Consider the following 17,073-nt stretch of genomic DNA (forward strand, 5'->3'; position numbering starts at 1 on the left):
CATTCTGGCAGGACTGAACACACAGTGGCGACCATCGGTTTTACAACTGTGTTTTACCTTTGAAATCAGCACAACAGTGGGAAAATGTGCCCCTATTCTGGAATCAGACTGTTTACACAAAACGGTAAGGCGTAAAATTCCTGCATTGAACAGTGAATGTAAAATGAGGCTAATGAAAAAGAGGGAGGATGTTGGAGAGTGGGATGCACCAGTGGCTTTTCAATTTGACATTTGAAACCAAACACCATCCACCAGCTTTATATTTTACATCTTTATATTTTCTTGACTGTCTTATTAAAAACAAGAACTTGCGAGTGAAATAGAGATAAAAAGTTGACTTTTAAGAAAAGAGGTCCTGTTGTTGCACTATAAATAACAATCGCAAATGAATGCCTCAATATTGACTGGCAGGACAAGTATGCACATCCCTATAGTTGTGAATGCGCTGCACTCACCTTACCTGAGCTGCTGAGGCACAAAGCAACTGCCCTGCTGCTGCCCGCTTTGCAACCGCGCTCTCACTTGGCATGACATGAATGACCTACAGTCTGTGTGAGGCACTGCAAGATGAAAAAAAAGTGACTTGCATAAGAGAGGACAAGTGAAGGAAGGTGTGCTCAGGGTCATCTGTCTGCTGCAGTGGTGACAGCAGCAGCGAAGCAGCATTTCAAATGCTTAAGGAAGCTTCTTAAACAGAGCACAAACACAGATACTGCTGTCACTGTCTTTGAGGGATTCCCATAACTGCTTCATGCATTAATCCAAATGTACATGTCAAACCGGTGACTTCTTCCGTGAAAACAATTTAATTAGTCAGGACAATGAGCATGGCTGCCCCTCATCCATTTTTCATTCTCGAAAACACAGGGATCTAATCTCATTGGCTTGTCAGGAGTTTTAAATGACTTCCTGGGAAGCTGCCAAGTTGGGAGTTCTGCACACTAAGGAATTTTCCACTGCTTAACTTCCTAAATAGATGGCATTACTTCAGTGCTCTAATCAATGCACATTTTTATCACGTCTGGTGAAGTGAGGACTTCTTTATGGTTTGTAAATAGGAGGGTTTTTCTACACTGGTCGAGTAGGTGGTATTATTATGCATTTTGGGTAAGGGGTCTCAAAATATAAAGAAGGATTTTGGTTCAACTTTCAGAGAACATTTTTGACCCTACATGGAAATAATTTTGACTTGAGTTGAGAATATAAACCTGGCAGGAAAATAATAATTTTAGTTGTGTGATGTAAACCTATAATAAAAAAGCATTATTTTTTTTCTGAGCAGCATTTTAGAACACTGGTTTTCAGTGATATTAAGGAAAAGTCAGACACAGTTTACAAAAGTAAATTTTAAAAGGTTGCAACACACTATGGTTTTCATGTCAGCCCAATAGTTCAGTTTTGAGGAATCAAAGGTAGATGTTCTTATTTCAAGTCCGATGACATTAAAATGAGGCATTGTAAATTTCAGATAATCCTATTTGACATTGAAATCAACACATTCAGTCATAATCTCCACATGTAGGCACACAAGAAAAATGGATGTACAAGAAAAGACAGAGCTTTCTTTGAGGCTTCAAGATATTTCAGCAACTACGACATGTTATATTTGCTTTTTAGTAGATGTGTCATCATTTGATGACCAGCTGCAAACATTACATGGAATGGAGCAAAATCAAGCCGTTGTGTTTTTAAGTAAACGAAGTAGATATATAAACTGTTCTACTTTGGCTTTAAAACTGTTGTATTGCAGCTTCGTCTCCTACAAAATATCATTGTTTTAAACCAAAAGCATATGATGTCTAAACACAGTGAATAGTAGCATACATTAGCTGTGTCTTAAAGAGTAAACTTTCCAAGTGCATTTAAAAATACTGAAAGAGGGGAAGTTGTTCCATCTGGCTCATAAAGATGTCTAATTTGCAGTGGAGCAGCACTTTAAAAAAGTAAAATTTGTTGAACCCTAACAGCTCTAAGAAAAGACAACCCTACAGAGGTCAAACAAGATATTCTCTCCTCGCACAGCTCCACCACATTAGAAACGTCTCACTGCTGTAAGCATTTTTCCTGAGAGGAAGCGGTATGACAGAAAAAAAAGCTGACCTTCAGGCCACAGAGAGCGATCAGATAGACTGGGTACAGTGATGTGATTGAAATATGAGCGTAGAAACAAAAGAGAGATAAAATCAATAATCCCTAAAACAAAAACTCTATAGGTTCTAGAGACATTAATATGGACCTGACTGTAGTGGAAAAACAATGCCTGTTGGTGTCTGAACAGTCCAAGCATGAGTGTGGCATAAAACAAAAGCAGAGAAATGTGGAAGAAAGGCAGGTGGGTGTTTGGACACTGCTACGGTTCGGAGAGTGTGAGTTTGTGCACGTGACTGTCTCGCCACCATTACCACCACCTGGCAGTGGAACCGTCTAGATGAAACTACAGACAAAACACATGGGCAATTTAAAGAGGGGTTACTTCTACAAATAACGTGTGCAATACGGAGTAAATGAATAATATGAACAAGGCTTCATTGATCAGGCAGCCTTTGCCTCATGACCACATCAGAGTAGGAAAAATGTGCAAAAACACACTGATATGAGTCAGTGTAAACAAGGACAGCAGAAACAGGAAGCAGCATCTTGACGGACTTGTACACACTGCATGGTTCATGCATGACCCGACCTTTGTCATGTTTATGTTGACTGCTACATAAACATCTCTCGTCTCCTCCAGCACTTATTCATCTTCTTTGGAGAAAACAGATTGGTGAATTTAGACCCAAGGCACCACAACTAGACTGGACTGTGGCTCATTATCTGCTGCCACATCAGATACTGTCAAACACCAACGCCGTGCACACTTCCAGGACTTTAGAGGTCATTTTAGATTGAAGCCAGCTCCCTGTATCTGTATCTGTAACCTGAATACTTTCACAAGATGGAAAACACAATCTGTTCAAACTCCCCTAAAAGGGATTTTGGCAAGAAGGCAGAGAACAGAAAAGAATACAATGAGGAGTGGGGCCAAATAATGGAGAAGCGATGGCAGGTCTGGCCAAAGCAGATAAAAATGCGGACATATTTATACTTTAAGCTGTTAAAGAGACAAACACTAACCAGCAGAAGAAGCGGCAGAAATGTGTGTGTATAATTTCTGAGCTCCACTGTACTCTCCACTATTTCTTTCCCCTCCTCCACTTTATTTTAGCGGCCTTGTGAACAGCCGGTGGGGAAAAAAAGACTACTTGTGCAGTGACAAAAAAACAGGAAGACTTCAAAGTGCAGAAATCCCTTTGTTTCTCCAGCAGAAAGAACATTTGTTGCCCAGACTTAAAAAACATCAACTTCAGTTTAACTTTTCCAAGAACCACTGTAAACCTAAACTTTTCATCCAAGAAACTCTTCCTTTTTTAACATCTCAACCACACAAAATCTCTGCAGCTTCACTAACTCTCAGCTGCTTTGCTCACTCTTCAGTTGTTCACGATGAACACTGTCAGCCTGCACAAAAACAAACAAATGCACCTTATTTTTGTTTTCTTTGAAATAAAAAAAGAAAAGAAAACTCTGTGTGCTGCTGCTGTCATCTCTCCCACAGCTCAGATCTCCCTCAGTGGGAGTCGTGGCATGTTTTTTTTTAACCAACACAAACACAGAACGAGAAAAAAAAAAGAGAAAACCCTCACCAGCTTTACAGGGATCCTTGTAGTCGATGGCCTCTGATGTGGCAGACTCCACATAGTAACCCGGATCAATCGACTCCTCCAAATCGATCGTCAATATCACGCCGAGAAGACACGAGAGGAGAAGGAGGAAAAGGAACAAACATCTCGCCGAGAGATCCATGATTGTGGAGAAGACACGGCGAGAAACGAGGGATAAAGGTAAAAGGAAGAGAGAGGGAGAGAGAGAGAGAGAAAGAGTGAGGGAGAGAGAGAGAGAGAGAGAGAGAGGGAGAGAAATGGGAGGTTTTGGGGGAAATGAGATCCCAGAGGAGGGCGGGTTTAATACAGCTTCTCTCTCTCTCTTACTCTCTTACTCTCTCTCTCTCTCTTCTCTCCGGTGTCTTCTTCTTAGCTCTGGGGGCAGAGATTTAGTGCTTTCGGTCGCATATAAACCCGCAGCACAAAGTTTGGTGATCAGTCAGGGGGAGCTAGAGAATGTTCTCTAAAAATTAAAACAAAACTCTCTCAGTGATGCCACGGCGCGTGTGTGTTGAGTTGGGACGTGTGTTGGTGTTGGTGTGGATTTGTGTTCGTAGAATCAGAGGTCAGTGATAAACGGGTTACGAGCAATTTGGTTCACCGTGCAGGATGAAGTCCGTATTAGAGAAGAGTGCAGATGTTAAAGAAAAAAGTGACCAGGATATGAGTTCAAATATACTACTTTTCTCTCACTCTCTCTCTCTCTCTCTCTCTCTTTCTTTCATTCTCTCCAGGTAAATGGGAATGTGTTTGATGTGTTCCAGTCAGCTGGATACAAGAGCAGGAAGGCTTATTAAGTACAAGGAATAAAGTAAGAAAACAAAAACGACGATAATAATTGGAATTAAGAAATGGAAGGGAAGAAATTAGCAAATGTATAAAAGTAAAAGATGATGATAGAAGTGAGGGAGAAAACGGGAAGAAGGAAGAGCTTTTTCCTTCTTTCCTCCCTTCCTTATTTACTTATCTGATTTTTCGTTTACCTCATTATCACAATCTTTTCATTATTATTCTTTCCTTAACTGTGTGTGTTCTATCTTTCTTTCATTTTCCACTTATTTTGTACCCCTTGTTTACGTAAAATTACCTTACTTCTGTTTTCCCCTTTTCCCATTTTTCGAATTCTTTAACTATTGTTATCTTTTTTTCCTGCTCCTGGGTTCTTCTTCCATTTTTTCACTAGCGCATCCTTCTGTTTCTTCCATTATTTATTTACATTTCCTATCCGCCACATGCTTGTTTTTTGTTATTTTCTAATAGGCTATATTTTAATTTGTTTATCGGTGTATGTGGTAGTCTGCGCGCGAGCACACGCATCAGTCTGCTTGACCTCTGTTTCTTGTCTTCACGCTCGTTTTACCAAGAGTAGGTTAAAGTGACTACAGTGACACCTGCTGGCAGTTATTGTAACCACAGTCAGAACTTCATTACATTTAATATAATTGTGCAGTATGGTATGTGGCATTAGTTTAGTCGTGTGTTTTTTCAAATGCTCATTCAATTTCATTTTTTGTTTGCGTTCTGTATTTACAAATATTACATATTGGCCGGCCTCTTTATTGGGTACACCTGTGTCTTGATGTGTACCTGATGAAGTTATTTGATAGACTAATCACATGACAGCAGCAACAACGAGGTTAAAACGACCTGTTCGACTTTAAACTGTGCACCACCAGGGCTGTTCGAGTGACGTGGGATGTACTACAGGTGTCGGGACTGAGGCAAATTATGTGAAAACATCCATCCACCCATCCACTCACCATGGCCAGATGGTGATAGTGGTGATGTATGGGTGTGGAGAATATACTCGAAGCACACCTTTGCTCTGTAGTTTAAAGAACATAACTTAAATCTTACAAAATGACTGACCAAAGTGTAAGAAATTATTTCAGAGTTTTGTTCATTTATCCCTTTATAAGTTTTGTCAGTTTTAAAGATCTCTGGTTAATGTTCCTAGATGGAATCAACTGGATAGATTTACCCAATCTATCAGTGAGAGTATACTTGATGTTCTTTCCCAGCTTTAGTTACATACGTGACCAGTCTGTGTCAGCAGTTTAGCTGTTCTTCATCTGACCGTCATCAGTTTTTGTCCCCTCCTTACAATTTACAGAAAAACATCTCTGTTTACAGTGTTATAAGCAACACGCACTCCTCGTCTTTATCTAATGTGAATGATGGCCATGTGTGGAATGTAAGACAGGATGTCTGCTGGCTGAGATGTGAGTGGGCTGTGTTTATGCTGCTGCTGTAAACACCTCAGTATAACTACCATAATCTCCTTCATTATACTGCGTTTAGCAAACAGTGATCCTCAGCTAGCTCAGACCTGTCAGTGTTGAGGATGGAAACAAATATTTACCCTCCTGACAGGAATCACAGTGGACTTTAATCTGGATCCCGAGAAAGAAGCGAAGAAAGACAATGTTGCTTCAAACAGCGGTGTAGACCATTGAACTTTTTTATCTTTAAGAGAAAAATAAGCATATTAAAGTATACCAGTTTTTGATAGATATTATTTACTTTATCTAGATAATAATACCATATATATATATAAACTGTGTTGATATAAACAAGACTTGCACAAAATTGACTTCATAAAAACTTTTATTTTTAAGCATTTTTCTGCAACATGTATAATGGAATAGAGGTCATATAGATCATACTGATCATAAAAAGGTCAAGAAATAACTGGCCTGAAATATCTGCATATCTGCATGTCACTGACATAAAAAAAAAACATTCTATTCAACTGGTATTTCAAATACATGTCCTGAAATTAGGCTCTAATCTGCTTCAACAGTAACTAAATCATGTTAGACAAGGTGAAATTAAATTTGTGAATTTTTATTGTCATTATTATTGTTATTGTAACGTTTATAGAAATATTTTATAATATTAAAGACATATTTAACATGTTTAAATATAATTATCCAAGCCAAACACACTGTTAATGAACATACTACAATATTCTGAAGGATTACATTATTTAACTCATATTATATGCTCTCAAAACCAAAATTGTATAAATTCGAGGGTCATGTCTTAAGGGAGAAAAAACTTGTGACTTTGGTGTTTATTATGAAATTGGGGGATTTTTGTCATAGTATACAAAGTAGGTATCAGGAAAAGCCATAGTCCAGTAAAAGGAAAGGAAAGTCTCCATCGGGGTGGCAGGCTAATTACCTTACCCACTGGGCCCAAGCGGGACACCCCAAACAAACTACAAAGCGAAGCCCGAGAGGCAGGATGGAAGAAACAACCCAGATGGATTTTTCGGTAATGACTGGAACGGACACAGGCAATGATGACAAGGTAATGCGAAAATGCAGGTGTGGCTGGAAGAACCTGACAACTTTCAGGGGCCTAAGGATCCACAAGGGAAAAAAGAAGTGCGGAGTGAGTGGCCAGCAGCAACATTGCACTGCATCTGCAGGTCAGACAGTAGGAGCCCAAAACCAGGTCGCTAACCACAGCGCTGAGGGTTCCAACGCTGCTGAAGGAAGGCAAGCGGAGGACACAGAAGGACCCTGGCCTTCTGTGTCCTCTGAGAGTGGCACCGAGGAAGCACCCCCAGAACACCAACAAACCTCAGAACACAACAAAACTCCCATAACCAGGAACCAGGCCGTCGGCAGCCAGTTAAATGGCCTAAAGCCAACGAGGTGGCAGTGTGGCAGCAGCTGGATAAAGACCTGGTTAGCATTGTAGAGCACTCACTACGTGGCCAAATAGAGACCGAGCTAAACTGCTTTGGAGACTTCCTCTACAAGGAGTGTAGAGGCAGGTTTGAAGTAATGGCTGTAAGACAGAACGTTGGGCCAAGGCAGAAGGGAAGAAGGGAGAACGAGCAGTTGGTGAAGAGGTGGCCTCAGCTCCGAAAGCAGTGGAGGAATGCAGGTGAAGAGGAGAAGGAGGGCCTGAAACCACTGTGTTTCATCCGCAAACACAGGAGGCGGAAGGAAAAGGAGAGGAGCAACTTCTTCAAAAACCCCTTCAAGCACGCAAGACAGCTTCTAGAGGACAAGAGAAGCGGGATCACAAAATCGGAGCTGGAGGATCACTTCAGGGAGCAATACAGCGACCCAGCAAGATCAACTCTGCTGGGATCTCCTGGTTACGTTCCTTGCCCAGCCCCCTCATCTTTCTCATTTGATGCTGCTCTCCCTAAGCTCAGTGAGGTCGCAGAAGTTGTCCGGAAAGCAAGAGCAGCCTCAGCCCCAGGCCCCAACGGGATGGAAAAACCAAGTCATCCCCTTAGAGTGGCAAAGGACAGTCACAGTTTTTATCCCGAAGGAGGCAATATCCACAACCATCAGTCAGTTCAGGAGCATCGCCCTACTGAATGTTGAAGGAAAGATCTTTTTCTCCGTACTAGCCAAGAGGCTGACCAACTATATGACTAGCAACACATTGACACCAGATGCCAGAAAGCAGGTGTACCAGAATTCCCAGGGTGTGTGGAACACTCTGCAGACAGCTGGGAGCAAATCCAGAGAGCAAAAGGCGACCTTGCCAACGCATACGGATCCATCCCCCATCAACTCATCTATGCCCTATGCCCTGGACTTCTTCTATATCCCTGGCCCCATCAGAACCTTAGTAGCCAAGTTCTTTGAAGACCTCAAGATGTGCTGCACCTACCAGGACTACACTACAGGATGGCAGCAGCTGGAGGTAGGTATAGCCATGGGATGCTCGATATCTCCCATTCTTTTTGTTGCAGCTTTTGAGATTGTCCTGATCGGAGGAGTAAAGCTGCCATCAGGGCAGAGGCTACCCCCAGTGAGAGGCTATATGGACGACATCACCACCATCTTTCAGACAGCAGCGTGTACAACGAGACTGCTGAAGAAGATTGACGAGCTTGTGGGGTGGGCAAGGATGAAGATCAAACCTGCCAAATGGCGCAGCCTCTCCCTGAGGAAAAGAGTTGGAAGCAATAAGACCACATTTGTTGTGAGATTGTCCTGATCGGAGGAGTAAAGCTGCCATCAGGGCAGAGGCTACCCCCAGTGAGAGGCTATATGGACGACATCACCACCATCTTTCAGACAGCAGCGTGTACAACGAGACTGCTGAAGAAGATTGACGAGCTTGTGGGGTGGGCAAGGATGAAGATCAAACCTGCCAAATGGCGCAGCCTCTCCCTGAGGAAAAGAGTTGGAAGCAATAAGACCACATTTGTTGTAGGTGGTGAAGAGATCCCACTGCTGGCAAGCTAACCCATCTGCAGCCTTGGTCGTACCTATACTGCAGAACTCTCCGACAAGAAAATGGGGGAAACAGTGAGGAAGCAGCTGGCAGATGGCCTGGCCAGGATCAATCAGAGCCAGCTCCCCGGTAAGTACGAAGTATGGAGTTACCAGTTCGTACTGTACCCAAGGGTGATGTGGAACACCTTAAAATCAAAGTGGTGGCTCAAAGCCGACAGGGAGGCTGAATGTCATGGGAAGGTGTTACAGACAGGCCCCTGGCATGGACTGATATGTGGAAGATCCCCCAGGGTCGACCTGGGGAGGCAGCTCCAATTTCCCAGGGAGATCACAGAAACTTCGCTCCAGCCAGATCTGATCTTGTGGTCAGAACCACGCAGGACCATTCTGATGGTGGAGCTTACCGTCCCATGGGAGGAAGGCATTGAGGCTGCGGAAACATGCAAAGGACGTAGACTTGGCAGGAGAATGCAGAGAAGCTAGTGGGAGACTAGTGGGGCCCAGGGAGGTGTTCAGATGAGCACACCAGCACAAAGGTACTGGTGGAGGTGCGTCAGGCAGCAATGCCCAGCTGGCAGACCACCAGCCTGTATTTTCATATAGGTTCATGGGTATGAGCCTAAAATTTATTTAGATACTATGTCATTTATGGGCTGGCTGATAGATTTTGTCCTTTTAATGTAGTATAAACAATTATTTGGCAGAAATGCTGCATCACAAATAATCACTAATATGCATATATGTATATATCTTAGTTCAAAGTTGAATTCTGGGTGTGCCAGAAAATATTTCAATGTTATGTACTTAACTGGATTGTTCATTTTTTTAATGCTGTACACATAAAAATATTTAGGGGTCATGTCAAAGTTGAGGGTCGGGGGGGGGGGGGGGCCCTACCCAATCATATGTGTGTACAGTATGGTTAACTAGCAGCTGAGATGGATGTCACTTAGTCTGGGTATCTATGCAAAAGCTCCCTCTGTAATTGGTCAGGGAGTTCTCCACGTTGTTTGGTACTGTTTACATCACCAGTTAGGGCACAGGATCGTCAGACGGGATCAGGCTCTCAGAGGTCTCAGAACCAAAATGCATCAGGTAGTGGGTCGGCAAGTACAAAAGGTTTTCACTGCTGTAAACAGACACAATACAATTCAGAAACTGATCAGAAATGACAAAACAAAACTCAAGGGCACTGAATTGTTCTTTGTTTTAGTGTAGGATATTGATTATCTTTAGCTATATCCACACATACAAGTAGCTGTTTACTGTTCAAAAAGGTAACTTTCTGTCAAGTCTGGCTAAGTTTATGCTGTGTGCTCAACAAAAAATAGACACAAAAATAGTTTATAGATTATGTAGCGGGTTGTTTTTGGTCTTCATTTTTTAATTTAAATCTGTCAGTCTTTACTTGCTCATAATGTAGCTACAAACTCAGTGCAACATGAGCTTTCAAGGAAAACAGTCAATGCCAATGCCTAAGTCATCGTAAAAGCGCGGTATTAAGTTAGTGTATGGACAGGCAGTCACATACAGTACCTGTCCTTCCTTCATCTGCTTTCACCAAGTCCATACCAGTCCAAACCTGCACAGTGTGGGTGGTTTGTACAGCATTCTCAAATGTTTTGGAGTGGTTTGGTTTAAAACCACTGTTGAAAGAAGCTTCAAGCTGCTCCTTCACATAGTTTGAACTAAACTGGAGAATTGTCATTTTTCAAGCCTTCAGAAAGGAAAAGTGAGGACCAAGGGTTTGCATTGTTACGTTGTAACAGTAATGTAGAAAATATAGTTTGGTGTGAGAAAATGTACCCATTGAAGCAAGAGCTTGTATCTACTTTTGACACCATTGGTGTGGAATACAGACAGTGGCACAGTGTTCAATATTCCTATTAGATGCTACATATGACACACCTTAGGATCATGGGTAGGAGCTGGAGTAACAGTCTCACCACCTGGGCTGAGAGATCCCACTCTACTTGTCTGTGCTCCAAGCAGTGTCACAGTGATAGAGGTGGGGGCTTTCTGTCCTACTGACGACACAGAAAACAGAACCAGCTCAGCAGTAACAACTACAGAGGAAAATGTCTTCCAGATCACGTTGCCGAAAATGTTGTGATATTTCGTGGTTATGGCAGAAAATTATAACAGCAGCAGCATGTTGGACAATGAACATGAGATGTTGAGGAAGAGCAGGTTTAGTCAAGACAAAAACTGAGAAATAAAGTAGTGAGTTTGGTTCAAGATTTTTTTATTGGGCTGACAACTGCTGTATATTGTCATTGCCTGATGACAATGTAAGAATTCAGCATTTGTAAATGTGGACATTGAATGCAGGTGTTTTAATGGTTAAAACATGAAGAGGCAAAACCAATAGTGAAACAAAGACATTTTACATTTTTATTATTTTCAAATGCTCAAACATCTGACCTAATGTTGAACAAATCGGCCTTTCTTTAACAGAAAATCTATCTACAAACATCTCAGTATCGCCATCCTCCATGTTCCTCCATTGTGACGATCCTGTCTGGCCTACAGACACCCTGACCTACGCTTTCCAATACAAAATGATGAATGAACCCTGAACATTTAACGTGGACGTCGTGCTTTGGCAGTGCGAGACATACCAGCTGTCTGATTGGTGAGGTGAGCCAAACCGGGAAGGCTGCTGGCGAGTTTGGCCAGCCCGCCATTGGTGAGCAACTGGTGGATGGCTGTGGTTTTAGCCACTCCTCCTGTGGTGACCACAGGTACTGCCCGTAACAAAGTACTACCATTGCTGCTGCAGTTACCCACCATGCTCAGAACCTGACCCTGGGGCTTCCCACAAGCTGCCTGAGAAAGGAAAAGAAAAACCCCTTCAGTGAGGTTTTCCTGGTACATTACCTTCAGTTCTGAGAACCAATGCCCAGATGCTTTATAATTATGTACAACAAGATAGAGGTGAAAATGTGACTCCACAGTACATTAAGAGCTTTACAATTCATAAGGTAAAGACAAGTCCTGTGGACTCAGGTTGTTAAATATGAATACTAGGACTGCACAAAGTTAAGAGTATAAAACGTTGAGGTAAATTAATGGAAATAAACCTAGTTTTGGTGTCCCTTGGCCCAAATGATAAAAATCAAGTCACAACCACAGTATTGATGCAGCACAATGAGTGACTCTCATTTGATCCCAAAAAAGTAGTGTCACACGCTATGTAAACTCAAATCAAAAGAACACTGAGGAAATGAACAAAGCTATGTCCTTATTTATGATGCAAGATTTCTAACAAATCACAAAGCAGGACCAGCATTAAACTTTACCTGGGCACAGCTTGTGTTTGCTGCTGTGGAGGGCAGGCTAGTTTTGGTGATGATGTCGTGAAGACTGAAACTTAAGCCTTGTAGCAGACTGCTTGCGGAAGGCACTGTACACAGACACAAAAGTAATCAGTCAATGTAATTTTTGGGTTACGAAAAAAATTAAATGTTTATTCACACACACAAAAAAACACCTTTATTTTACTGTCTGCCTCCATTCAACCTCCACAGAGGCAAATGAACTGAAACACGCACATACACAGACACACACACCAAATGGAGATACTGTATGTCCAAAGGTAGGGATTGGGACAGCAACAGAGAGCAATGGCGCAAGAGGTGATCAATGATGTTTTGCTTGATTATGTCTTCCTAAAGCCTGATTCTACAAACTGGCTACAGCTGTGATGTGTGTTGAAGCTACAGCTGCACATTTAAGAGTGCAAACAGGCGTGCAGGGCAGGGCAGGACAGAGATACCTGGGGCAGTAGCCGGAGCTTGTGCCTGGACTGTTGTGGCGGACCCTGACACCATGCAAGGCTGCACGCTGCTGAAGGAGCTGGAGCCTGGGGACAGTGCACCAGACACCTCTGAGAGACTACCAGACCTGCAGTAAACACATAACCACCAGTCCACTCAGGAGCTAACCTGGGAAGTGCTGTTCTGCCTTCACTTAGCTCCCAACATCTCAAAACACCACTCATCAACCTCTCTGCACCAAACACACTTTTTCAAATAGGGTGGGAGGTGTTGGCGTAAGGCTTGGTTGTAGGATACGGACTATGCAAAAAACGCCACAAGGCTAAAACGCTTACCGCTGGCCTGTTAGAAGTCCAGAGAGCTCCTTGGCTCCAGCCACTGTCTGTCCTACAGTCACTGTCAAAGGCTTCCCAGAGACACTGGCTGAATAAAAAAAGATAATCGTCCAAATAGTTTAACCTTCAATAATCATTGATCAGAGGGGTTTTTTTCTCTACTGCAGCAGCTGTGACTGAAAGATCTCAGAAGAAAAAAAGTTAATAAAAACAAAAGCCAGGTTCCATGAAGTGTTCTATAATTCACCATGGGTATTGGTTGCACCAAGTCATAGTGAAATGTTTATTTCTGCTATGGATCAAACAAACCACCACCAGAACCATGTAAAGATCAGTATGAATGTGTGCAACTCAAATATTACTATTTTCCTTCAGTCCATAAGATATTTTAATAGTTAAAATAAATAAATACAGCACATTACACTTTCTCTTTCTAAAAGATTCTCTATTTCTAAAAGATAAATAATTAGAAGTTGCATACCTTCCTGTGCAGCGGGGCTGATAGTGCCCCCTGCTGACTCGCCTTGGGAAACAATGGTCACTTTGATCTTTGCTCTCTTGGAGGCTTTGTTTGATGTGGGACTGGGGGCCTGCCTCCTCTTGCCATGTGGCCGTAGCTCATCTCTGTCAAAGCCCTCCATCTGATCAGAGGTCAGGGGCACTGCACCACCACAGATGGGCACAAACACAGTGAATAAATACAAGAACTGTGTACCTTTGTACATATGTTGTTAACCTGCAAAATGATTAACATACATGTACATTTATTATTTAAAGGGTATAATTTAAAATTAAAATGTTTGTGACAGCACTAGAAACCACGAGTAGGCAAAGAGAAAGAAAAAAGAAAGGAAAAGGACAGAAACTTACCAAAGATACAAGGAGAGGTGCCAGGAGGAAGGTTTTTCCTCACAGGCACATTTTGTTTCATAAAAGCAGCAAACTGAGCTGAAATAGATTGAGAAAAAAAAGTTGGAAAGAAAAGTTGAAGGAAGAGAAGAGACCAGGAAGATAAGAGGATAGTTTCCAAGGTCTAGCTTGTCATCAAACGATGTCACAAAATTTATTTTCAGAGCTCACATCATGTCCCCCTCTAAACACACAGTCCACAGAACTTTTGCAAAGTTCAGCAGAGGTCAGGTTGATTGCCCGATAAACAGGATTACATAAACCATCAGTCACCACAAACAAACAACCTGTGTAAGTGAATATTGTGTTTACTTGATGGTAGATGTGGATAGTGAACTAACCATGAGCCTGTTTGTGGGTGAGTACTGTGCCAGAGCGCTGCATATGGGTCTTCAGGAGCTGTGTAGCTGTGATCAAACTGGACTTCTGGGCTGGTGACAGACCGGACGTCTTGGGTTTTGGACTTAATGTGGGACTGCTACAGACGCTGGACAGATCCTAAAACACAGTCAAGAGGAGTTAGTTGATTTATTTGGGATTAGTCATTAGAGTAGATGTTAAAAATGCAGAATTGCCTTTAAATGTGATAAAAAAAAACTAAAAATCAAACAACAAACGTTTCTGGTTTGTTTGCATCTGATAAAAGGAATCCTACCAGCTGACACTTTTGGCACACACATTTACCCCTCATTCCAGACCACTAACTTTTAAATCTGTGATCAACATATAAAAAATACTTGGGCATGGTCAAACTCAAAAGAACTCTCATTACAAAAACCATAACAGGCAGAGGATAAACTAAAATGTTGCCGTTTTCGACTGACCTCTGAACCTGATGGAGAAACAGGAACTCTAAGTGCAGGGGAGGACGGTCGTCCTCTTTCCATGTCAAAAGGGAGCTCCCGTCGGGGCCTTTTCTTTTTCTCAGTGTCCAGGTCCCGCATCTCTCCAGAACCCAGAACGTGGCTTTCCAACCTTGTAAGGACACCTGACAGGAAGTCAGATATCTCGTCCTATAAGAAAAGTTGTAAAGATGCACATTGGAAAAAAGACCAGGCTGAGTATGCCGTCTGGATGAGTTTTCTGATCTACTTTTGTGGATTTATGCATGAAACAAAAACACATTATATGTCACATTGCATTACATTTCTTGGCAGCTTAATGTTGCAAGTACTCCTCTTCGTTGGACCCTCTATTGTTTTCTTGTCATTAACCATCATCTGCTAAATTAGCCATTACTTTGAAAGGACAATTGTCAGCGGCCGCTGTGGAACAGAACGAATGCTTAACATCGAATGAAAAAAAAGAAGTGATTATAGCCAATTTATTCTCAATATGTGTTTTCTTAAGGTCAAAGTACGTGTGGTAAAAAAAAATCAATAGGATTTCATTTTGATGTAAGGAAGATTTGATTGATTTGATAGGTTTGTTATGATCTGTACTTTTTAGCAGACTTTAATCAGCTTGTGTAACTAACTCAGATCAGCCACATGAGATTACTGGTAAATTGTAGATCCTTCTATTGTGGCTATGCCTGTGGTCTGCTATTGTCTAACAGGCTGCAGAACACAAACAACATTTCTTTGTCATTAACAGTCAACATCACAAAGACCAGACCATCTCGATGACGATGATTAAAAGGCAACCAGACCCCAATCCAACAAAGTAACTTTGCCACGTGTAGGATCAGGACAGTGGCATAATTGATATGAAGAGAAAACAATAATTCCAACCGTGTATTATGTCATCAGTTCATAATGGAGTAGAAATCTCTGCAAAAAAGTGTTTACTAGGTGTACACCTTTGTTTAAACCAGGCTCCTGCATTACATATATTAGCCACAGGCTGTGCTACTCTTTATTTACAACTCAGGCATATCTTGAGAAAAAAACAACTGACATTCCCAGGGAGTAGGTCTTACTTGAATGCAGCGGTCCACTATGGTCTGCGTCAGGCCCTCCGATTTCATCTTTGCAGAGTTTATTCTGTGGAAGTGTGAGTTTCATTTCTAGTTACAATTAAAAACTTGGTTAATTAAATCCACACACTTTTGGCACAGAGTGTATGACGGGACTGACCTGAGGTTATCATCTGCTCCTCCAACCACCACCATGCTATTGTCAGCCCTCAGCTTCTCCCTGAATTCCTCCATACCTTCAATACTGCACTGCAAAGCATTCTGGCCGACCACAAACAACACTGGGGTCTTCATGTCCAGAAGTGGGTCGTCCACATCCTGCAAGCCCAGGGAACAAGTTAACCTTGTGATTGTCTTTTTTTATTTAAACAGTTTTCAGTTCTTCTCAGGTGAGCATTTGGGGTTTTTTTTTAAATGAAAAAGACAACAGACAATATAAAAACAAGATGTATACATCTACCAATATAAACTTACCCCTCTTGGTCCATTTACTGTTAACAAAGGGAAGCCAAGACACACTACAGCAGACAAATACTCCATCAGAGATATCTGAAAGATAAACAAGCCCATGACAAGATAGTACATCTTCATAAAACATAACAAGTAGAAAGGTTTCAGTACAATGTTTCACATGTGTGGTACATCTTACATGACAAGCGATTAGAGCGCCAGCGTTCCATCCAACCAGGATGATGGGTTTGTGCGGGAAGTGACTGTGAACCTGGTGTTAAGTTTCATAAAAAAAGGGAATTATGTAAAAATACATTTGCATTAGATTATACATACAATAATGTATTTACTACCCTGATGTATATGCTTTAGTACTCGTTGTGAATTTTTTTAAAGAAACTAATTAGACATGATAATTTGATTTGGACTTTACTGTGTGGGATGGTTGGGAGCAATACAGAACAAGGTCTTTCATTACATTTACGCCTGCATGTTTACTGTTTGCAATTATGGTACCACAAGGTTAATTTTATGATACATTATGTTTAGTACAATATTCCCTTTTGGCCAAGTCCATACCCATAAACATCTCAGGGGCATTAATTGCTTCAGCTGTAGTCAGTCAAGATTTGTAAAATAGTGTTCTATTTTTGTGATAGACTGTCACGTAATGTTGAAAACATTGTGGATTGTTTTTTATGTGACCTACTGTTTGTTTTATAGTTGGACTAGTATTGATGTGTAACATCAGATATATATATATAT

General features: G+C 41.7%; 2 protein-coding genes and 1 long non-coding RNA gene across 8 annotated transcripts in view; 1 reads left to right on the plus strand and 2 right to left on the minus strand.

The window, feature by feature from the left end:
- Window positions 1-3,905, minus strand: part of bmp1a (bone morphogenetic protein 1a) — a 39,570-nt gene extending 35,665 nt beyond the window's left edge. The window contains exon 1 of one of the 2 annotated variants that reach the window (XM_025053470.1): window positions 3,684-3,905. In XM_025053470.1, the coding sequence (XP_024909238.1) occupies window positions 3,684-3,843 (160 nt within the window). In that variant the 5' untranslated portion in view covers window positions 3,844-3,905. The remainder of the gene's footprint in view (window positions 1-3,683) is intronic. The other variant, XM_008336779.3, reaches the window with a different exon arrangement.
- Window positions 3,906-4,015: 110 nt separating this feature from the next.
- LOC112486513 (uncharacterized) lies at window positions 4,016-6,441 on the plus strand. The gene is made up of 2 exons (XR_003048968.1): window positions 4,016-4,266; window positions 4,436-6,441. It is a non-coding gene; the product is annotated as an uncharacterized LOC112486513 (long non-coding RNA).
- Window positions 6,442-10,269: 3,828 nt separating this feature from the next.
- Window positions 10,270-17,073, minus strand: part of kansl3 (KAT8 regulatory NSL complex subunit 3) — a 9,730-nt gene continuing 2,926 nt past the window's right edge. For 2 of the 5 annotated variants that reach the window (XM_008336782.3, XM_025053471.1), the window contains exons 9-19: window positions 16,508-16,579; window positions 16,333-16,407; window positions 16,019-16,176; window positions 15,862-15,925; window positions 14,765-14,953; window positions 14,282-14,438; window positions 13,513-13,692; window positions 13,032-13,119; window positions 12,696-12,823; window positions 12,220-12,323; window positions 11,142-11,746 (exon numbers count right to left, since the gene is read on the minus strand). In XM_008336782.3, coding sequence (XP_008335004.1) covers window positions 11,501-11,746; window positions 12,220-12,323; window positions 12,696-12,823; window positions 13,032-13,119; window positions 13,513-13,692; window positions 14,282-14,438; window positions 14,765-14,953; window positions 15,862-15,925; window positions 16,019-16,176; window positions 16,333-16,407; window positions 16,508-16,579 — 1,461 coding nt within the window. In that variant the 3' untranslated portion in view covers window positions 11,142-11,500. Of the gene's footprint in view, window positions 10,945-11,141; window positions 11,747-12,219; window positions 12,324-12,695; window positions 12,824-13,031; window positions 13,120-13,512; window positions 13,693-13,901; window positions 13,980-14,281; window positions 14,439-14,764; window positions 14,954-15,861; window positions 15,926-16,018; window positions 16,177-16,332; window positions 16,408-16,507; window positions 16,580-17,073 lie in introns of those variants that run through there. The other 3 variants (XM_008336781.3, XM_025053473.1, XM_025053472.1) reach the window with 3 other exon arrangements.

Source organism: Cynoglossus semilaevis, chromosome Z (genome assembly GCF_000523025.1).
Source record: "Cynoglossus semilaevis isolate Cse_v1.0 chromosome Z, Cse_v1.0, whole genome shotgun sequence".
NCBI classification, from domain to species: Eukaryota; Metazoa; Chordata; class Actinopteri; order Pleuronectiformes; family Cynoglossidae; genus Cynoglossus; species Cynoglossus semilaevis.